This window comes from Mugil cephalus, chromosome 4 (assembly GCF_022458985.1).
Source record: "Mugil cephalus isolate CIBA_MC_2020 chromosome 4, CIBA_Mcephalus_1.1, whole genome shotgun sequence".
Taxonomy (NCBI): Eukaryota; Metazoa; Chordata; class Actinopteri; order Mugiliformes; family Mugilidae; genus Mugil; species Mugil cephalus.
Window position 1 is genome coordinate 9,809,013 of NC_061773.1, and position 16,665 is coordinate 9,825,677.

General features: G+C 42.1%; 2 protein-coding genes across 2 annotated transcripts; both read left to right on the forward strand.

The window, feature by feature from the left end:
• Window positions 1-738: 738 nt before the first annotated feature.
• shisa4 (shisa family member 4) lies at window positions 739-9,463 on the forward strand. The gene is made up of 5 exons (XM_047583726.1): window positions 739-1,067; window positions 4,193-4,370; window positions 5,620-5,756; window positions 5,849-6,040; window positions 6,550-9,463. Exons 1-5 carry the CDS (start codon window positions 983-985, stop codon window positions 6,588-6,590), a joined length of 633 nt encoding a protein of 210 aa, XP_047439682.1. The 5' UTR covers window positions 739-982; the 3' UTR covers window positions 6,591-9,463.
• A 948-nt stretch (window positions 9,464-10,411) lies between these two features.
• lmod1b (leiomodin 1b (smooth muscle)) lies at window positions 10,412-14,866 on the forward strand. Its single transcript, XM_047584025.1, has 3 exons — window positions 10,412-11,038; window positions 12,003-13,913; window positions 13,984-14,866. The coding sequence occupies exons 1-3, from the start codon at window positions 10,757-10,759 to the stop codon at window positions 14,008-14,010; spliced, it is 2,220 nt and encodes a 739-aa protein (XP_047439981.1). The 5' UTR covers window positions 10,412-10,756; the 3' UTR covers window positions 14,011-14,866.
• Window positions 14,867-16,665: the final 1,799 nt, after the last annotated feature.

The following is a 16,665-nucleotide window of genomic DNA, read 5'->3' on the forward strand; positions in this document are numbered from 1 at the left end:
ACTGTACTGCAGATATATAGGAATTATTAATAGTAAATGAAGTATATGCATTTATTTTATCTATTTATGGGAGGTATTTGCAGATGTAATTAAAACTGTAATTCTGCAAGTTTCGGATTGTCCACAAGGGGGAGGTGTTAACATCGATCTAATACAGAGATAGACTAGCATCTTCAAAAATTAGCTTTAACTCCATTTATCACAGCCAAACGGTTCAAAGTCAGGCTTACATGACCCTAATACGTGGTTTATTTTGTCCTCCTGCAAATAGTAGTTTTTTTAAAACTTAAGTTCTGGCCACGCTTTCACACTGTGTGCTCACTGTTTCGTAGGATAAGGAGTTGTTTTGTTTCCCAGATAGCGCTAAGACCTTCTTTCTTCACCAGGGCGGGGCGTGGAGAGGGAAGATGCATTCAGAGCTGCTCGAAAACGCAAACTGTCAAAAATGATAGTCATGCACAATAACCAGTTTCATGAACAATGCACTGTACAGTGTTATAATTACTTAATAATTTTCAATCAATGTTTTGCTAATATTTATGTTCATTTTTTAAGTGCAAGGCTTTGGTTTGAAAGAGTGTCTTAGCACTTGGCTATTATAAAAATGTGTGCACTTATTCAGACAGTTCCCAAGTTAATATATGTGAATGACTGGGTTTTATGGAGACTAGTTCGTCTTAGTCGGCAGTGGAGCGATGGAGAATAATTCCAACATTTTAGACGGTACGTGAACGCCTCGTCCTCCTTGTCCCCGGTGAACGTCGTCACGGGCGCGATGTGTCACTTCGATGGATAAATTACCGACAGTCGAGTCCGACCCGTCTCCCGTGCTTTCCCCGAGACAGGATAATGCCTGGGAGCAATAGCTAGCCGGACTGTTCCAGACACTTTTTTTGCTCGTATATTTTTTATTTTTTTATTTAAGGGAACGCCGATGAAAACACCCGCTCTTTAAAACCCTGTCGCTCGGTTCAGATTCAGGATGGGGATGGTCTTTCCCACGGGCAACATGTCCCTCGTCTCGGTGACTTTGGCAGTGCTCGCCGTCGTCCTCTGCTCGTCTCAGGGTAAGATTACAGCTCAGCCCCGCGTCGTGTCGTGTGTAGCCGACTGTTTTAACGATGAATCTCCGCCGCTGCTTCGGTTGCTTCATTGTGTTTACCGTTATTCTTCCTTTCCAGCCGTTAACCGGGGCTGTTAGGTTAGCATCACCAGCGTTATCTCCGGCTACATGCTAGCTCTCTACTTGTTCATATCTATCTCAGGCCCAGATTACTGAAACCAAACCTTTTTATTCAGATCTGTGCGAATTGTCCAAGTATATACATTTTCCAGGGGCATAGTGCAAATATAAATAATGACACAACAGTAGACGCACAGTCGTAGTTTGTGTTATGAAGCTATCACTTGGGAATCTGCATTTTTCACTTTGTATTTATTTGCTGTTGTCATTTGATAAATCGGGGAATAAAAATGCATGAGGCAGGTGATGAAGACACTCATCAGCTGCAGTCATTTCAGAATCAGAATCAGCTTTATTGGCCAAGTATTAGCTACACTACAGGCCAAAAGTTTGGCAACTTAAAGTTTCTGTCCACAATGCCTTTCTTTAAAAAAACAGCATCAGTTAAACATATATATGGATGTATTTAGACTACTGCATGATCAGACTGGGCTTTTTTTCATATGAACCGTTGTCCTCAATTTACCTTTAGGTGTATATTAATGTTAATAGACCATTGCTGAGTAGTGTCAGCAAAAGAAAACAATGACTTAGTGTTAGGGTTGAGAAGATTTGCAAGAGTCTCAACTTCAGTCCCAAAGTACAAAATAAATAAATAAAAATAAGACATACAGAGATCTGCTTACAAAGATCTCTTGTGGAGTCTCTTGTATATGCCATGCTGTTGTTGAAGCCAGGGGAGGTTACTTTGAAGAAAGAAAAACTCAGATACCTGATAATTATGGTAAAAATGTCTTCTGATAAGTTACTCTTTATATAGTAATCACGATTGTTTTGTTGCAAAGTATAGTGAACAGTGAAACTATGACCTTTTTTCTGCAAATTTGGTCTTGCTTCCAAACTTTTGGCATGTAGCGTGTGTGTGCACATTCAAGGAATCTGATGTAAACACAGAACTTAAATAACACAAAAAAAAGAAAAAACTGTACAGCATAAATTAGACTTTAGGAAATCAAACAATAACGATCAAGAATACACACTTGTATAGGTGTGTATATACACACACATATATGCACACTCTGTACATACATTAAATGTTTGTACATTTAATATTTAATGTAGACTTATTGATCTTGTGAGTGATCACACTCTGTGACTGCTCAGAGTTCATTAGAGCGACAGCCTGAGGGAAATGCTAGAGCTAATGCTAAAGCTAATGCTAAAGCTTTCCTGAAAAAAAGTTACGATTAATGAGGGATTTCTCCAGAACTATCGGGTTCATATTCATGACCCTGGTCACTATAGAGTGCTAAGACTTCAGAGAAGCCTAAACTTTCTTTTAGTTAAAATAGTAGAAAACACCCCGATAGCAATGACATAATGCACAGAGATGCCACTGAATGCACTCAGCGACCCCCTCATTACAAACAGTTTATGTATATTCATGCAGAAGTGTGTTATATTTATTCCTATTTTTATTTACTCTATAGCACAAAGCTAGTTTAAACACATTTAAATATCACATGTTTAGTTCTTATACTTAAATCAACATGTTGCTCAAAAACTATTAAGAGTGAGTCCATACACTCACTTGCTGGTTTATTACATACACTTCATTCAGCAGTAATGTTAAAGTGCTTCAACAAATCCTGCCTTTATTTAATGCTGATTCAGCTTTCACTAAGATATCATTGACCTGCATTACGTTACACAGACAGGTGTTATTTAGTCTACCCGCTTTGATGCCAGTGTGACGCAGTACACTTCAATCACACAACCTGCAGACTCAAGAACAGGGACCATGCACTTGTATCAAATGGTTTAAAAGCAGAGCATGTACTCTTCATGATGGTAAGTTTTACTCTAGTGCTTTATTGAGTTTAGACGTGTAAACATCAAAAGAACACTATCAGGAAATAGTTCAAATTAAAGCTTGAATATCAGACTACACAATATGTCGCTGCCGCTCAGCAGTCGCTGTCCAAATTTAGTCTTCGCAGATTCAGTAGCCAAGTCTGTGTGGGTCCTGGCTTCACACAGGTACCATGAAGTTTCTATCAGTTCAGTAAACCATAAGAAAAGTAAAGTGGCAGATTATGTTGTTGGATGTGTCAGTTTTTCTCCAGCCTTCAGAGACAAACTTTGAAAGCAGTGAGGCTTCCTGCAGCCTGTTGTGACCAGACTGTAATTTAATGCTTCCCTTAAATTATGTGTTGTGGAAAACATAATCATACGTGCACCCTTCAGCTCAATTAAGGGCTCAAAGTATGTTTACTATTTTAAAAGACAGCATGTATCACTAAACATTACAGAAGCCACTCTTCTGATGTGATTTTCCTTTAAGGTCGTGACACACAAAGCTGATGGTCGGCCGTTTGCAGGTGTTGGGCCTTGTGGGAATATGTGTGACCCTAATTTTTCTGGCTTGTGCAAGACCGTAGCCCCAAATCGAACCCATTTCGGCAGCTTTCCAATGTGTTCATTCGATTGTGGTGTTGAAAGAGTTCGCTCTGATTGACTTAGCAAATTAGTGCGTGAGGGCAACAAAATGCACACACGCCGATTTTTTTTCTTCATCTCCAATGTGACAGTTTGCTTTTTTTAATGTCTTAAATGAAATATTTAGGATTTTTGACTTGTCAGACAAAAGTTAATTGTTGATGAGAAACATTAAATTGTGATGGGGTTGACTTTTTGTTGCATTATAGACCACACGATCAGTTGAAGAATAGAAAGAGTAGCTGTCAGAAAAAAAGTGGTAATGAAAATGACCATTGGTTGCAGTTGTACAGCTCCTTAAAACGTCCTGGGCGCATTGTGTCTGTGGCTGGTCTGGAAATATAAAGATGTAAGAACGAAGCACCCGCAACAGTTCGACATACATGTTTGGATTTTCTTAAAGGCGACAAACAGCGCGAACATGAGAGATGGTTGGAAGAAAAACAAACAGCACGGAGGACAAACTAAAGTCGGACCTGCTTCGTTTCCTCCGCTTTGTTTTGTTTGCAGTGACTGGAAACGAGGACTGCCTGTGGTACGTGGATAAAAACGGCACCTGGCACAACGGCTTCGACTGCCCCCTCATCACATTCTGCTGTGGGAACTGCCACCGGCGCCAGTGCTGCCTGGACAGATTCAAGATGATCACGGAGAGGGAGCAGAAACGATGCATGCTCTTCCAGTTCAGGTGGGGGCACACTCAGCGGCAGGGATTTAAATCTAATTGTTTATTTATTTATTTACTCGACACCAAGAGTCTGTGTTTGTAAGATTCAAGGTTATCACTGCAGGATTGTGTAGCCTCCACATTGCCCTAGAGCAGATGATTCTTTGTTTTCTGTAAAAGGAAACTTTCACAGCTTAAACCACGTATCCAGAAATACTTAGGACTGTGAGTCCTCCAGGGTGACTCTTTTTTGCTTTTCATTTGTGTCATGGTGAAATTAATATCCTTTCTCTGAAGATGAATTTTCAGAAAGAAAAAAGTTGTGCAAAAAATGCACAGCATTGTTTGAAAGTTGACAGACTTAACACATACGTTCCTGTACTTCTGTCTCACGTTGTTTTGAACCTTCCTTCCAGTCGGTCCAGTCTCCTCTGAATGAGGCATTAACATGATTGTGCTATTTTAGCATTATCAGAATATTAGTGTCCACGTAAAGTGAACCTAAGATAACATTCTTTCAAACATGGTATCAAGTGTAATGTATATTTTTTATGTGACCTCAGTGGATTTCAGATTTTATTTTACTACAACCACGAAACATTTACATTGTCTTGTATCAGCACAAGATAAAATATGTGCAAAGACATGAAAACGTGGCATTCGCAAAAGTATGAATCATGAACTTAAAAAGTGTCTCTGCTATATACAGTATGAAGCATGAAATCATGTAATGTGTACACTGGAATGGTACGACAATAATAATAATGACAAATGATTTGTGGAGAAATGGAAGCTCTGAATCTATCATCTGTGCTGTGCTGGTCCCAGTAAGGGACAATAAAAGAGCTGGACTCAGCGAGATCGTACCTGAGAGGCTGCAACATGGCAGTTTTCCTCCTCGGAGCTGGAAACCATCCATCACTGTCCAGGGGCGAGCAGGCTACCTGCAGTTTATTAAGCCCAGCGGGAGATCGGATGAGTGGGCGGCGGAGGCAGAGATGAAATGGGAGTGATTTGTTGTTGAGATTATGAGGTGATGGAATGTGTTGGAGCCTGTGCGTCATTTACTGGGATGTGATGTCGGGGTGAGTCGTTAATGAAGAGCGAATCAAAAGCTCCACGTCACAGCCATCTCTGCTTTAATCCTCTCTAAGCGAGACGTAATTAGCGAGATAGGGAAGGAGGAATAATGTGGAGCTAGATGATCAAAGTTGGAAAGGGAACGCACTGGAACTTAAGTCCTCCACTCCCCTGTTTCCTCTCTTCCCAGCCCCACCACTTTAGCCGGCATCGCCTCCTCCATCCTCCTGTTCGTGGCCATCATTGCCACCATGGTGTGCTGCTTCATGTGCTCCTGCTGTTACCTCTACCAGAGACGGCAGCAGCGGGGCAGGACTCCTTACGATGGTAACACTTTCTGCTCTCTGTGTCCTCGTCTGTGTGGACGCTTGTGGACGGATCGTAGTTTCTGTTCACACCTGTACTTCTTCTGTCTTTAGCCCAGCAGATCCCCATGGCCAGCTACCCAGTGGAGCCCATGTATGACGCTTATGGAAAACCGCTCGGACCGTCCGAGTACCCACATGCAGGCTATCCAATGGCGCCCCAGTATCCCGGCATGCCTCCACAGTACCCAGTGATGCAGCTGGGACCGTACCAGCCACACCTAATGGATCCTGCTTATAGCCAGGGTAAGGGAAGCATAACCCACTTGAGAGTTTGGGGAATGCCCTGATATTTTTGAACTACTTTTATTCTTAAAAATAGTCTTTGTTTTTCCCGTGAAAATAGTTTTAACAGGAAGTGCTGTGTTCTGGGAGGCTAGGAAGCAACGAGGCAAGGAAGAGCTGCAAACTGTCTGTGCAGAGCTGGCCTCATTCATGCTGATGAGTCAGTCTGTAGTTTATTCATTCCAGATGATCCTGGTGTTGTGAAAAAGTTTGTGTATTGAAATGTTCATGTTAGATGAACATGTAAAACAAGAAGAGCTTAACGGCCGATCCCAGACTTATTCAGCTGCTGATTAAACAATCACAGCAACTCTAGTGTGGCTGCAGACTCTTATGCATATGATAACTTCGCCATGAAAGTCAACACTTAAATGTATTATAAATGATATAAAACACTTTTATCTCAACATATGAATAATAATAATATACTGATCATTTGACTTTGTGGTTTTTGCCTTTTTATTTTCCAGCCCCACCACCTTATTCTCCGCCTCAGTATCCTGGCCACTGATGGGTTCATCTTCACACACACACACACACACACACACACACACACACGCACACACACACTACACAGTGGGGAACAACTGTAATGGATAGAAACGACTGTTTCCAGAGGAGAAGGCAGCAACACACACACTCGAATAAACACTACAGCTTGATTAGCGGTGGTTTGCCTGTGAAACGGAACAGGAGGCACTTTAAGTTTTTTTGTTGTTGTTTATTTACTAGTCTTAGTTTCCCACAGTACTAAATCAAACTCTGTCCTGCGACCAGACGCCTGACCGCTGTCGACCGGTGTCACATGATCCTTAAACTCTCGACGCTGTGCTGCCACTTCTGACGCACTCACCTCAAAGACAGGGTGTAAACTAAACCCAGGGCTCATTACCTTAGAGAAGAAGGCTCAGAAGGGATTTATATATATGTGTGTGTGTGTGTGTGTGTATATAGATATATATATATATATACACACACATATATATATAAAGATAATGCACTCCCTTTTAATTTGTCGAAGAGAACTGTCTTACTTTCTCACCTTTGTTAAATTTGAATGAATAGAAAACTGCCTACAGTTACATTCCAGGTAATCTCTGATCCACAGTCTCCAGATAACATGATGTCTTTGTATCTATATTTGATGTCGCTTTCGCAGTCTGATCCAAGCTAAAGTGAAAAACAAATTGGAAATTAGGACCACATGACTACTTGATGAGGTGAAGTGTTCCAATGAAAGACTGGTGGATTTTCCGGTACTCCCTGATCTGTGTAAGGAGCCTTCTGACACCTGTTGGTTTGAACTTTATCTCGTCTTCTTTGTATCTTGGAGGTAGTTTTTTTTAGCCTTCTCATGTACCATCGCGACATCAGCATGCTACCCAGTCAGAGTTTCCTGCCCTGTTACGCTTCCTCTCTGGTTTTAAACGATTAGAAGTCCGTCTTAAAACTAATTCCATAATTCCCGGCAGGATGTTTCTCACTGAAATTAATGTAAAATGTGTATTTGTTGTAACATATCAGGGTTGGGGGAAGGGGCAAGTTGCAGGTGGATGCTGCTTGATTCAAACAAAATATCCCACCTTACAATAATAATTAACCGTGAAAATAAGAGATTAACTATTTAAATACATATTTTGTAAAGCTGTTCTTCTGCTAAATATTTTATGACATTGTAACAAGTTATTTGGAAACGGTGTATTGTCATTGTAACATAAGATATGATGTTTTGACACATTTCCATTAAGTATTTATTATGACTGCGGTTACCTTTTACTGTGAAGGGGTTCAAAACATCTGGACTGAGCTACAAAGCCAAAAATGACTACTGTTGAAAATGTAGACTTTGTTCACCTTAAAAGATTTGTTTAATTTAAATCCACTGATTTGCATTCTGTCTGCAAGTTAGATGAGAGGATTGATACCTCCTACTGTTTCTATGGACCAAGTTCTACAATCTAAATGATTAGCAGCAAAAATGTACCAGAAACAAAAGTACTCATTATGCATAACAGTTTACTTTAGAATGATGTTTACAGTTTTCAATTTTGGTTCGTAATCATTGATGCATCCTTTACTGCTGGGTAATTTTATTTATTTGATGTTGTGTCTGTATTAAAAATTCAAATAACTAGTCGGCTACCGAATAAAAGTAAGAACATCTCCGCTGCTTATATCATCTAATCAACTAATTTATCGCTCCCCGCTATTTACCTGATTCTTTCAGAAGACAAATGAAGCTGGAGCCAGTGATTTGTTAGCCTACCTTAATTAATTTGTTCCCAAGCTGAAGTGTAAATATGTTGATAAAGGGGCTATAGAGATGGTGGTACGGGGGGATTTTGTAACCCTTAACATTGCTTCCATTGTTCATGCTGAGCTAAGCTAACTCTAAGCTAACAGTTAGCGTTAGATTCCAAGACTTAAGGGCTGTGACACACCAAGCTATCAGTGAGCATCTGTGATTCTGGTTTTGACCGCGCGTGGAAAAGAAAACACGTTTCAGAGGGCTCACGTGTCTTCATATCATCTGAGCACACAAATATTTTGCCAATAGCATGATTCTGTAGGACGGATAAACTGCCAACCAGCTGATAACAGTGCTTTAGGAGAGTCCTGCTCGTGTGTGTTCAAATGCAGCTTTTTGGTTTTGACAGTGGTTTGGTGTGTCCATAGTTCCAGAGCGTATTCTGGGACCGTCAGTATCTTTGTAAATGACCATATTCTCAGCCAGGTCTCAAATCTCGCCCTAATCGTAGCTGGATATCCAACGGCTACACAAACCTAACCGACTGCCATCCATCCTCTCGTCCAGCTTGAACTCAACAAGAAAGCAGAAATGTGGATTTCCCAAAATGTCAAAGTATTCTTTAAAAATAAATAAATAAATAAATGTTTGCTTGACAGCTTAGCTCCAGATAAGTTATAGCCTGTAATCTGAAGTTTAGCATGAGACAGCAATGGGCCTTGAAGCCTTTGTAAGAGCCGAGAACCGTAAAACGCTTCCTAAGAGGTCGTCCTAAGTCGTATTGAATTGGACGCGTTGTACAAGCAGCTTACAGCGTGAATTATTCACTCCTACGACGACTTCCTCGTGTACCTGCTGAGCCTTTGTAAAGCACAAGGAGAACGCTGTAAGATGATTTCACACGAAGTAGGACGTAACATTTGCTCGGTGATGTTTCTGTTCATTTGTGCTTCTTAACCCTGGGTTTGTGTTTTAAGGAAACTGACATCAGGTGGAAAATAACATGTCTAGATATGATTTTTTTTTCTTTTTTTTTGGTCTGTTTGTCATATGTATTGTATGACATATTGTAATATAAAGTGAGTGAAAAGTTTTTATTTCTATTGACATAAAATTTAACTTTGGAATGTAAATTACACATGTCTGCTGCGTCTCGTTATTTGAAATGTTTTGTTCTCCAGGAAGGGAATTTTAGGAAACAGGGTTCGGTGTGTGATTTTGGCCACTAGATGTCCATATTAACCTCCACACTGAGTTAGATGCTTTCAGATGTTTGACAGAAAACCATGTGTACATTACAGTATCAGCATTATATTAACATGTAATACTGCATGGAGATATTTGAATTTCACTATCAGTAATCAGAATTAGCTGCATTACTGTAAAAACAGGCCTAAAATGAGTTGATATGTAAATAATTATATACTTTATATACAGAAAACAACTACAAAGAACCTATTAGATATGTAAAAAAAAAAAAAAAACAATGAAATCACAGTCCAAACCTATGCTTACATCCACTACTGTATATACATATTTGTATTTGACCATTCAGTGTTATTCATTTGCTTTGTTGTAGTTTCTCCTCTTGACATATTTTTACATCAACCCTGACTCGTTATATCATGTTTATTCTTCTCAAATCACACTTTATTTCACTTTACAATTCAGTGTTTTGATATTTTAACCTTTTAGCTTCATTTTACTGCAAACATTTATAGACCATGTGACTATCATGAAGAGTTCATTGTCACCGCTGGTTTTAAAACGAGATCTTATACAATAAAACAAACTTAAAACAAACAAACCTAAAACACACTTAAATCTCAAGTTTTCCTCCAAAAAGTTGGGGATTTTTTATTTAAGGAAATCAGAAAAGTCCCTAAAAGAAACTGTGACATTTCTCTCTATGCCAGAAATGATGATGTGAAAAGTAACCCCTAAATAAACAATCAGGAACTGCTCTCCAGTATAAACACACGTCGTGTAATAGGAAGTCTGTGTAAGCCTGCTCTGGCATCTCTGTAAACTTCAGCCCTTCCCATTACCTTTAAAGGAGTGTGTACCCTGAACTAAATATGGACATGCACTTTCACAGGATTTCGAAGAATGTCCCAGCCTCACAGTGCACTTTGATGATGCGAGCCTCTCGCAGTCCGTCACTGGTACCCCTCGCTGCAACACCGTGAGTCCAGCCTCTTTGCACCAGGATTGATGCCTCTGGTGGCTTTTTGGTGAGCGGGACCTGAAAGGGCAGCAGGACATCTGCCTCGGCCCACAGGAATACTCTGCTTCTCAACACAGGAGATAAATTCCTCAATAATAACAAAAAAAAAAATAGAAGGATCTACCAATTTACACTATTCCGCCTCCAAAGCTACCGACTTTCACCGTTCTTCTCCGAGGGCGTAGCAGATTTTTGGGTCATCATGTCCAGGCGAAAGGTGAGAGGCCTGACCCGTACGGGCCGCCAGGTCAGCGAGGACCCGGACCTGGACAACCTGCTGTCCACCCTCTCCCCTGAGGAGATGGAGGAGCTGGAGAAGGACATGCTGAAGGTACCAGACCTCCGCCCGGAGGAGGGGAAGGTCGTCATCCAAGGGGAGAGCCAGGCTGCTCAGGCAGCTGCAGCTCTCAGCAAAAGCCTCCGGGACGGGGATGCTCGAAGTGACGCCAAAAGGAAGCTCGTTCAGAGGGAAACGTCTGTTGAGGTTAGTGGGGAAAAGTATTTCAGGTTTGACTCACGAGAAAGTCTGATCTCTGTATCGTCATCATACGTTTGTATCTAAAGCAATTAAAAGGCAATGACTTGCAGGAGAATGCGGATAGTTCACAGCTTCACATCTACTATCCATTGTCCCAGGGTATTCTAATGATAGGTTCTGCTGTTTATCATTGTTACTGATAAACAGTAAAAGCTACTGGACCTCATGCTCCCTGAGTGAATCAGCTCAAAAATAGTCCTCCCCAGGGTTGACTTCTGTGCCAGGAAAAACATTGTCTTGCCCTCTGAGGCTTGCTTACATCCATCCCACATCCCCAGCCATCTTCTCACAAGCATACAGAGGCATTTCTCTCCCTGTGACATGTGCAAAATGTTTTTTTCCTCCAGAACCAGGGCCGTGCTCAGTTGAGCGTCTCGAGATTTCTAGCAGTTTGCGTGTTTAAAAGAGAGGCACTTGAGTGGATGGAGCAGCGGCCCTGCGGAGCGTCTTAATCCCGGCCTGATGGAATTCCTTGGTTGATTGCTCCTACGCTCACTGCCTTTTAAGGATACATCTGCCAGGGCCACGGCCGCACACGGCAAAACAGATGGAGGCTCACAAATCAAAGACTTAGGGAGCTTCTAGCTGCAAATGTATCACTGCTTTATAAAAAGTGGTCCCTTGTCCCTTTGCTGACTGTAAACACACATGCCATATTGTGTGTGAGAGAGTGTGTGTGTTTACAGTGAGCAGATGGATGAGTAGCTCTTTTGCAGTAAACGTAAACTGTATACTGCATTACACTGAACATATCATACCATTTATACTCCAAATTATGAGACTTCAGAAATGCCAATCTTACAATTCAAAGACGCACAATGAATGTTAACATTTGCTTAAACTATGTAACATGTAGTCTTTGGTATTCCTGTGTGCTCTACTTTCTGACAAGATGTTCCTCCTCCTGTAGAGTGATATGAAGAAAGAGAGCCGGAAGATGGAGTACCTGAGGAAGATGGGCCTCAGCCAGGAGGGTAACGACAACATGAAAGTGGGAGTGCAAAGACAAGCTAGTATCTCAAGCGATGTCAAGGTGGAAGACAGGAACAGCAAAGATCCGCAGAGTCCAAAGGGGCATCCAAATAGAAACTTGAGGCAGGAGAGCCGAGATGGTGAGGCGAAAGCAGAAACCAATGAAAAAGAGAAACGCGAGGACAATAAGTTAAAAGACAGGAAAGATAACAGAGAGAGCACAGGTAGCAAAACAAAGGATATGATCTCAAAGTTACAGGTAAAGAAGGACGAAGCCAAAGAGAAGGAAAAGAAAGACCAAAACCAAAGCAAAACCAAAGACATTATCTCAAAGCTGCGGGAGAAAAGCGAGAAGGATGCGAGCAAGGACAGAAAGTCAGACAACTTCAGGACGCAAGGGCTGGTCTCGAAAATGGTGGAGAAGCAGAGCAAGACACCAGAAAGCCCGACTCAAGACAGCAAAGCGGAAGAGAAGAAGCTGAAACCAGAGGAGAACAAAGCCGAAAACAAACCCAAACTCCAGAGTCAGCCATCTGTGAAAGGTGAGGCGCAGGTGCAACCAGACAAGGCAGTAAAGAGAACAGAGAGAGAAGAGGTGGTCAACCACAGTGACCATGTGAAAGAGAAAGAGAAGGAGAAAGAGAAAGAGAAAGAGAAAGGAAAAGAGAAAATGAAGGAGAAAGAGAAAGAGAAGGAGAAAGAGAAAGAGAAGGAGAAGGAGAAGGAGAAGGAGAAGGAGAAAGATAAAGAGAAAGGGAAAGAGAAGGAGAAAGATAAGGAGAAGGAGAAAGATAAAGAGAAGGAGAAAGATAAAGAGAAGGAGAAAGAGAAGGAGAAGGAGAAGGAGAAGGAGAAGGAGAAGGAGAAGGAGAAGGAGAAGAAGATTAGCACAGAGCAGAACGCAGAGGGGAAAAAGGAAAAAGAGGAAAGCAAAGAAAAAGTTAAAAACGCTGAGGAAACTGGGAAACTTGGTAACTGCGTGGCAAAAAACAGCCCGAACAGCAAGGCCAAGGCGGAAGAGGAGGAGGATGAAGACTCAAGCATGTTTGATGAGCTCATGCAGCAGGTTCGCAGCAACGACCCCTCGCTGACTGAACTCAATGTCAACAACTCAGAAGTCATCAAGACGAAAACACTCATCGAGTTCGCAGAGGCTTTGCACAAAAACACCCACGTCAAGAAGTTTGCTTTGGCCAACTGCCGCGCGGACGACCACGTTGCTTACGCCATCTCTGGCACGCTGCGCAACAACAAGACCCTCACCAGCATCAACCTTGACTCCAACCTTCTCACTGGGAAGGGAATCCTGTCTCTTATCCAGGCGCTGCCGCACAACTCCACGCTGACCGAGCTGCGCTTTCAAAACCAGCGCCACGTGTGTGGTGGGAAGACCGAGATGGAGATGACCAAGATCCTGAAAGAAAACACCACCCTGCTCAAACTGGGTTACCATTTCGAGTTGGCGGGACCCCGGATGACCACGACCAACATACTGAGTCGCAACATGGACAGGCAGAGGCAGAAGCGCCTGCAGGAGCAGAAGCTGGCCCAGGCCAATGGGGAGAAGAAGGGGATGCTGGAGGTGCCCAAGATTGGAGGAGGATCTGCGAGGAACTCGCCCAGGGCTTCGCCCAGACCCTCGCCCATTCCTTCGCCCATGCCCTCGCCAAAGCTGACTCCTCGAAAAGGGGCTGGGGGAGGTCCGCCGCCACCTCCACCTCCTCCCGGGGGTGGACCTCCACCTCCTCCACCTCCAACGCTGGATGGAGACCGCTTAGGCGGCGGCAAGAACTCAAGGGACCAACTGCTGGCCTCGATCAGAGGAAGCGATATTAAACAGCTGAAGAAGGTAAGGAGTGTTTGCGGAGAGCTCAGCTGGGGGTTCATTGAAACATACTGACGTTTTATTTCCCCCACAGGTGCCAGTGCCAAAATGGCTGCAGTAATATTTCATGTTGGAATATAAAGTGAAGAAGAAGAAGAGCAAGGGAGAACAGACATCTCACACCAAGTTTTCTCTGAGATAAACTCTACATTCCCCCGGCTGGTTAAAGAGCTGCGCCGGGGGACGGATGGACGGATGGGGAAAGTGAAACACGAGATGGCTGGACGACTGGCCCTCACTATGAGTTCTCCCTTCAAACACTGGACCAAAAGGACTCTGTGGAGAATGAGTGATGCAGGGCTCCCTATAGGCCGTCTGCAGCACAGAGTGCCATGAGCTTGTGGCTGTTTGTCTTCAGTTCATATTGACGCTTTGCTGGTTATTTGCACTAGATAATATGAAGCCGATCATATAACATGTTGGCTTGTATATGCATCTGAATGTGAGCGTGCGGTGGGAGCGTGCGGTGAGCTTCATTAGAGATTCATAAGAGAGCTCTTTATAAAACTCTAATATACTAAAGTCTATAATTAATATAGTGAGCATTCATTTGACCATTTATTTATTTGTGGAGGGGGGGAATCCACCTTTCAGCTGTAAATCTGCTCAAACTGGGAAATCTGAAGCGGCGGAAATATCAGGGAATAATCAAACATGGCGGCCTGACTTCGTAGCCAATCTGGGTAAGAAAAATAAAAGGTCACGGTGGTCTGTGGATTGTGTGTCTCATTGTTAGATCTCAAGACATCTCAGGCGGGCTTGGAGAGCGGCCCAGTGGAATCCTGGTGCACGACGAAGGATGTTCAGCACAGAAATAATCACATGATGCATTTGATCAGGAAGTGCAAACGGCTGTCCTTCACTATCTGATGTTGTATTTTGTAAAATAATAAATGAATAAAAAGAATTCTAGCCTTGGTGTTTGAATATAGTCTTCGTGTACACACCTATATGTCTATACCTTAAGAAAGATTTAGGCAATAATGACAGGATTGAATCAATGATTTGATCTGATGTCGTACTTTCTGAAGGAGATTTGATGTGATGAACAAAAAAAATCCTGAGTGGTGCAATGAGGAATCACATGTCTTGTTACACATGTCTTTCTTATCCAAGCCTGTACGTCTTCAATAAAAGATTCTACGTATGCAAGTGTAAAGTTAATGAAGTACAGCTGATTTTTGCACAGTTTGTCAGTTTTGTAATTGATTAAATGTTATGTGTTAATACCATGTCATTCATTGTGAATAATATCCTCAGGTGTTTCCATCAAGTACATTCGATGAAATCGTTACTCACAAGCATAATAGTTAGCGAGCCTTATATAGATGAGTGCACATGCATGTGAATCTTGACATGTGTGTTTTGGTTTTTGTTACTTCCCTGTGCTGCGGAGGTTGACTTTACTGAAGGCTGTTTAAATTTTCTCTGTGCTCCCCATGAACTTGAATTATACACTTGTGGGTTACAAGCAGGGCTTTGTATTTTATCTTGGACTCACACAACAAAAGTGAGTTTACAGGAAGTGGCTCCCCAGTGAAGCAGGAGACCTCTGTCACAGTTTAACGTATACGCTGAACAATATTAAGAGAGGGTAGATTTAATTGTAAGACCTTTTGTGGAAGACATATCAGACACGCGCTACGGCCTTTTTGTTTGTTAAAACGTGTTTATGTGGTCATTTAATAAGAATGTCTTGATCATCCATCTTGATCTACGATGAGCAATGATCTCTACTATCTGTTGCTAGAAACGGTGGGAGCTGTCTAGTGTCTGCCCAGCAGCTGGAGAGGTAGCCATCATCTTGGGTAAATAGGAGAGGAGAGCAGCAGCAGGCCAGTTTATCTCTCCTCAGCTTTGCCTCAGTCTCTGTCTTCATGAAATGCCTATATTTGGTCATTTCTCAATGAAGGCTTGCTCCGAAAGTCATTCCTTTCCCCTTTCTAATAACGGGCTGCGGGCCAGCCGCCTGTGTCTCGGCTGTAGCTGCTCCTCTGACCAACAGCGCTGGTTAGAGACGGAGGAAAAAGAGGGAAAGGAATGAAAATGTTGAGATTAGTGGTCGTTCGTTGCCAGCAGAGAGGCTTTCTGGAAAACATGGTTCTCATTTGCACACATAAAATATGTCAGCTGACATACAATGCAACATGTTTTTGGCTATTTTTTTTTTTTTTTTTTTTTTTTTACAACAGACATAATGTTTACTGTAGTTTAATGTGGTTGGAAATGTATGTTAAGATTATTACTTCAAGCTGATGAGGCACATACAGTTTTGGGAAATATGGCTTGAATCTAGGTTTGCTCCGTGGCTGTCTGGGTCTAAACAATATATCTGAGAGCAGGCAACAAGATCAGACAAAAAAGGATACATCTTAAGGAGATATTTCACTTCTGCCAGATAAATGTACCATTAATCACGCAGCCAGAGGATAAAGTCAGGAAACAGGTGGTTGACGCTAGATAAATGTGTATCTTCAAACAATGTGGAAATCTTGGCATCATCAACCATTCCTCAAATAAACAAACCAACAAAAAACTATTAGAATAGTAAGAGTGAAGTTTGAACATAATATATATGGTCCAGCACCTGCAAACAGATTATTATGGTCAGGCTCCTCTTCCTCTTTTTCTTTACGTTTGGCAAATCTTTGCTCCAGTAAACTAAAACAACGTTGTTGCTTCTGGAGACCAAAATGTTAAACGGGTTACATGGAAG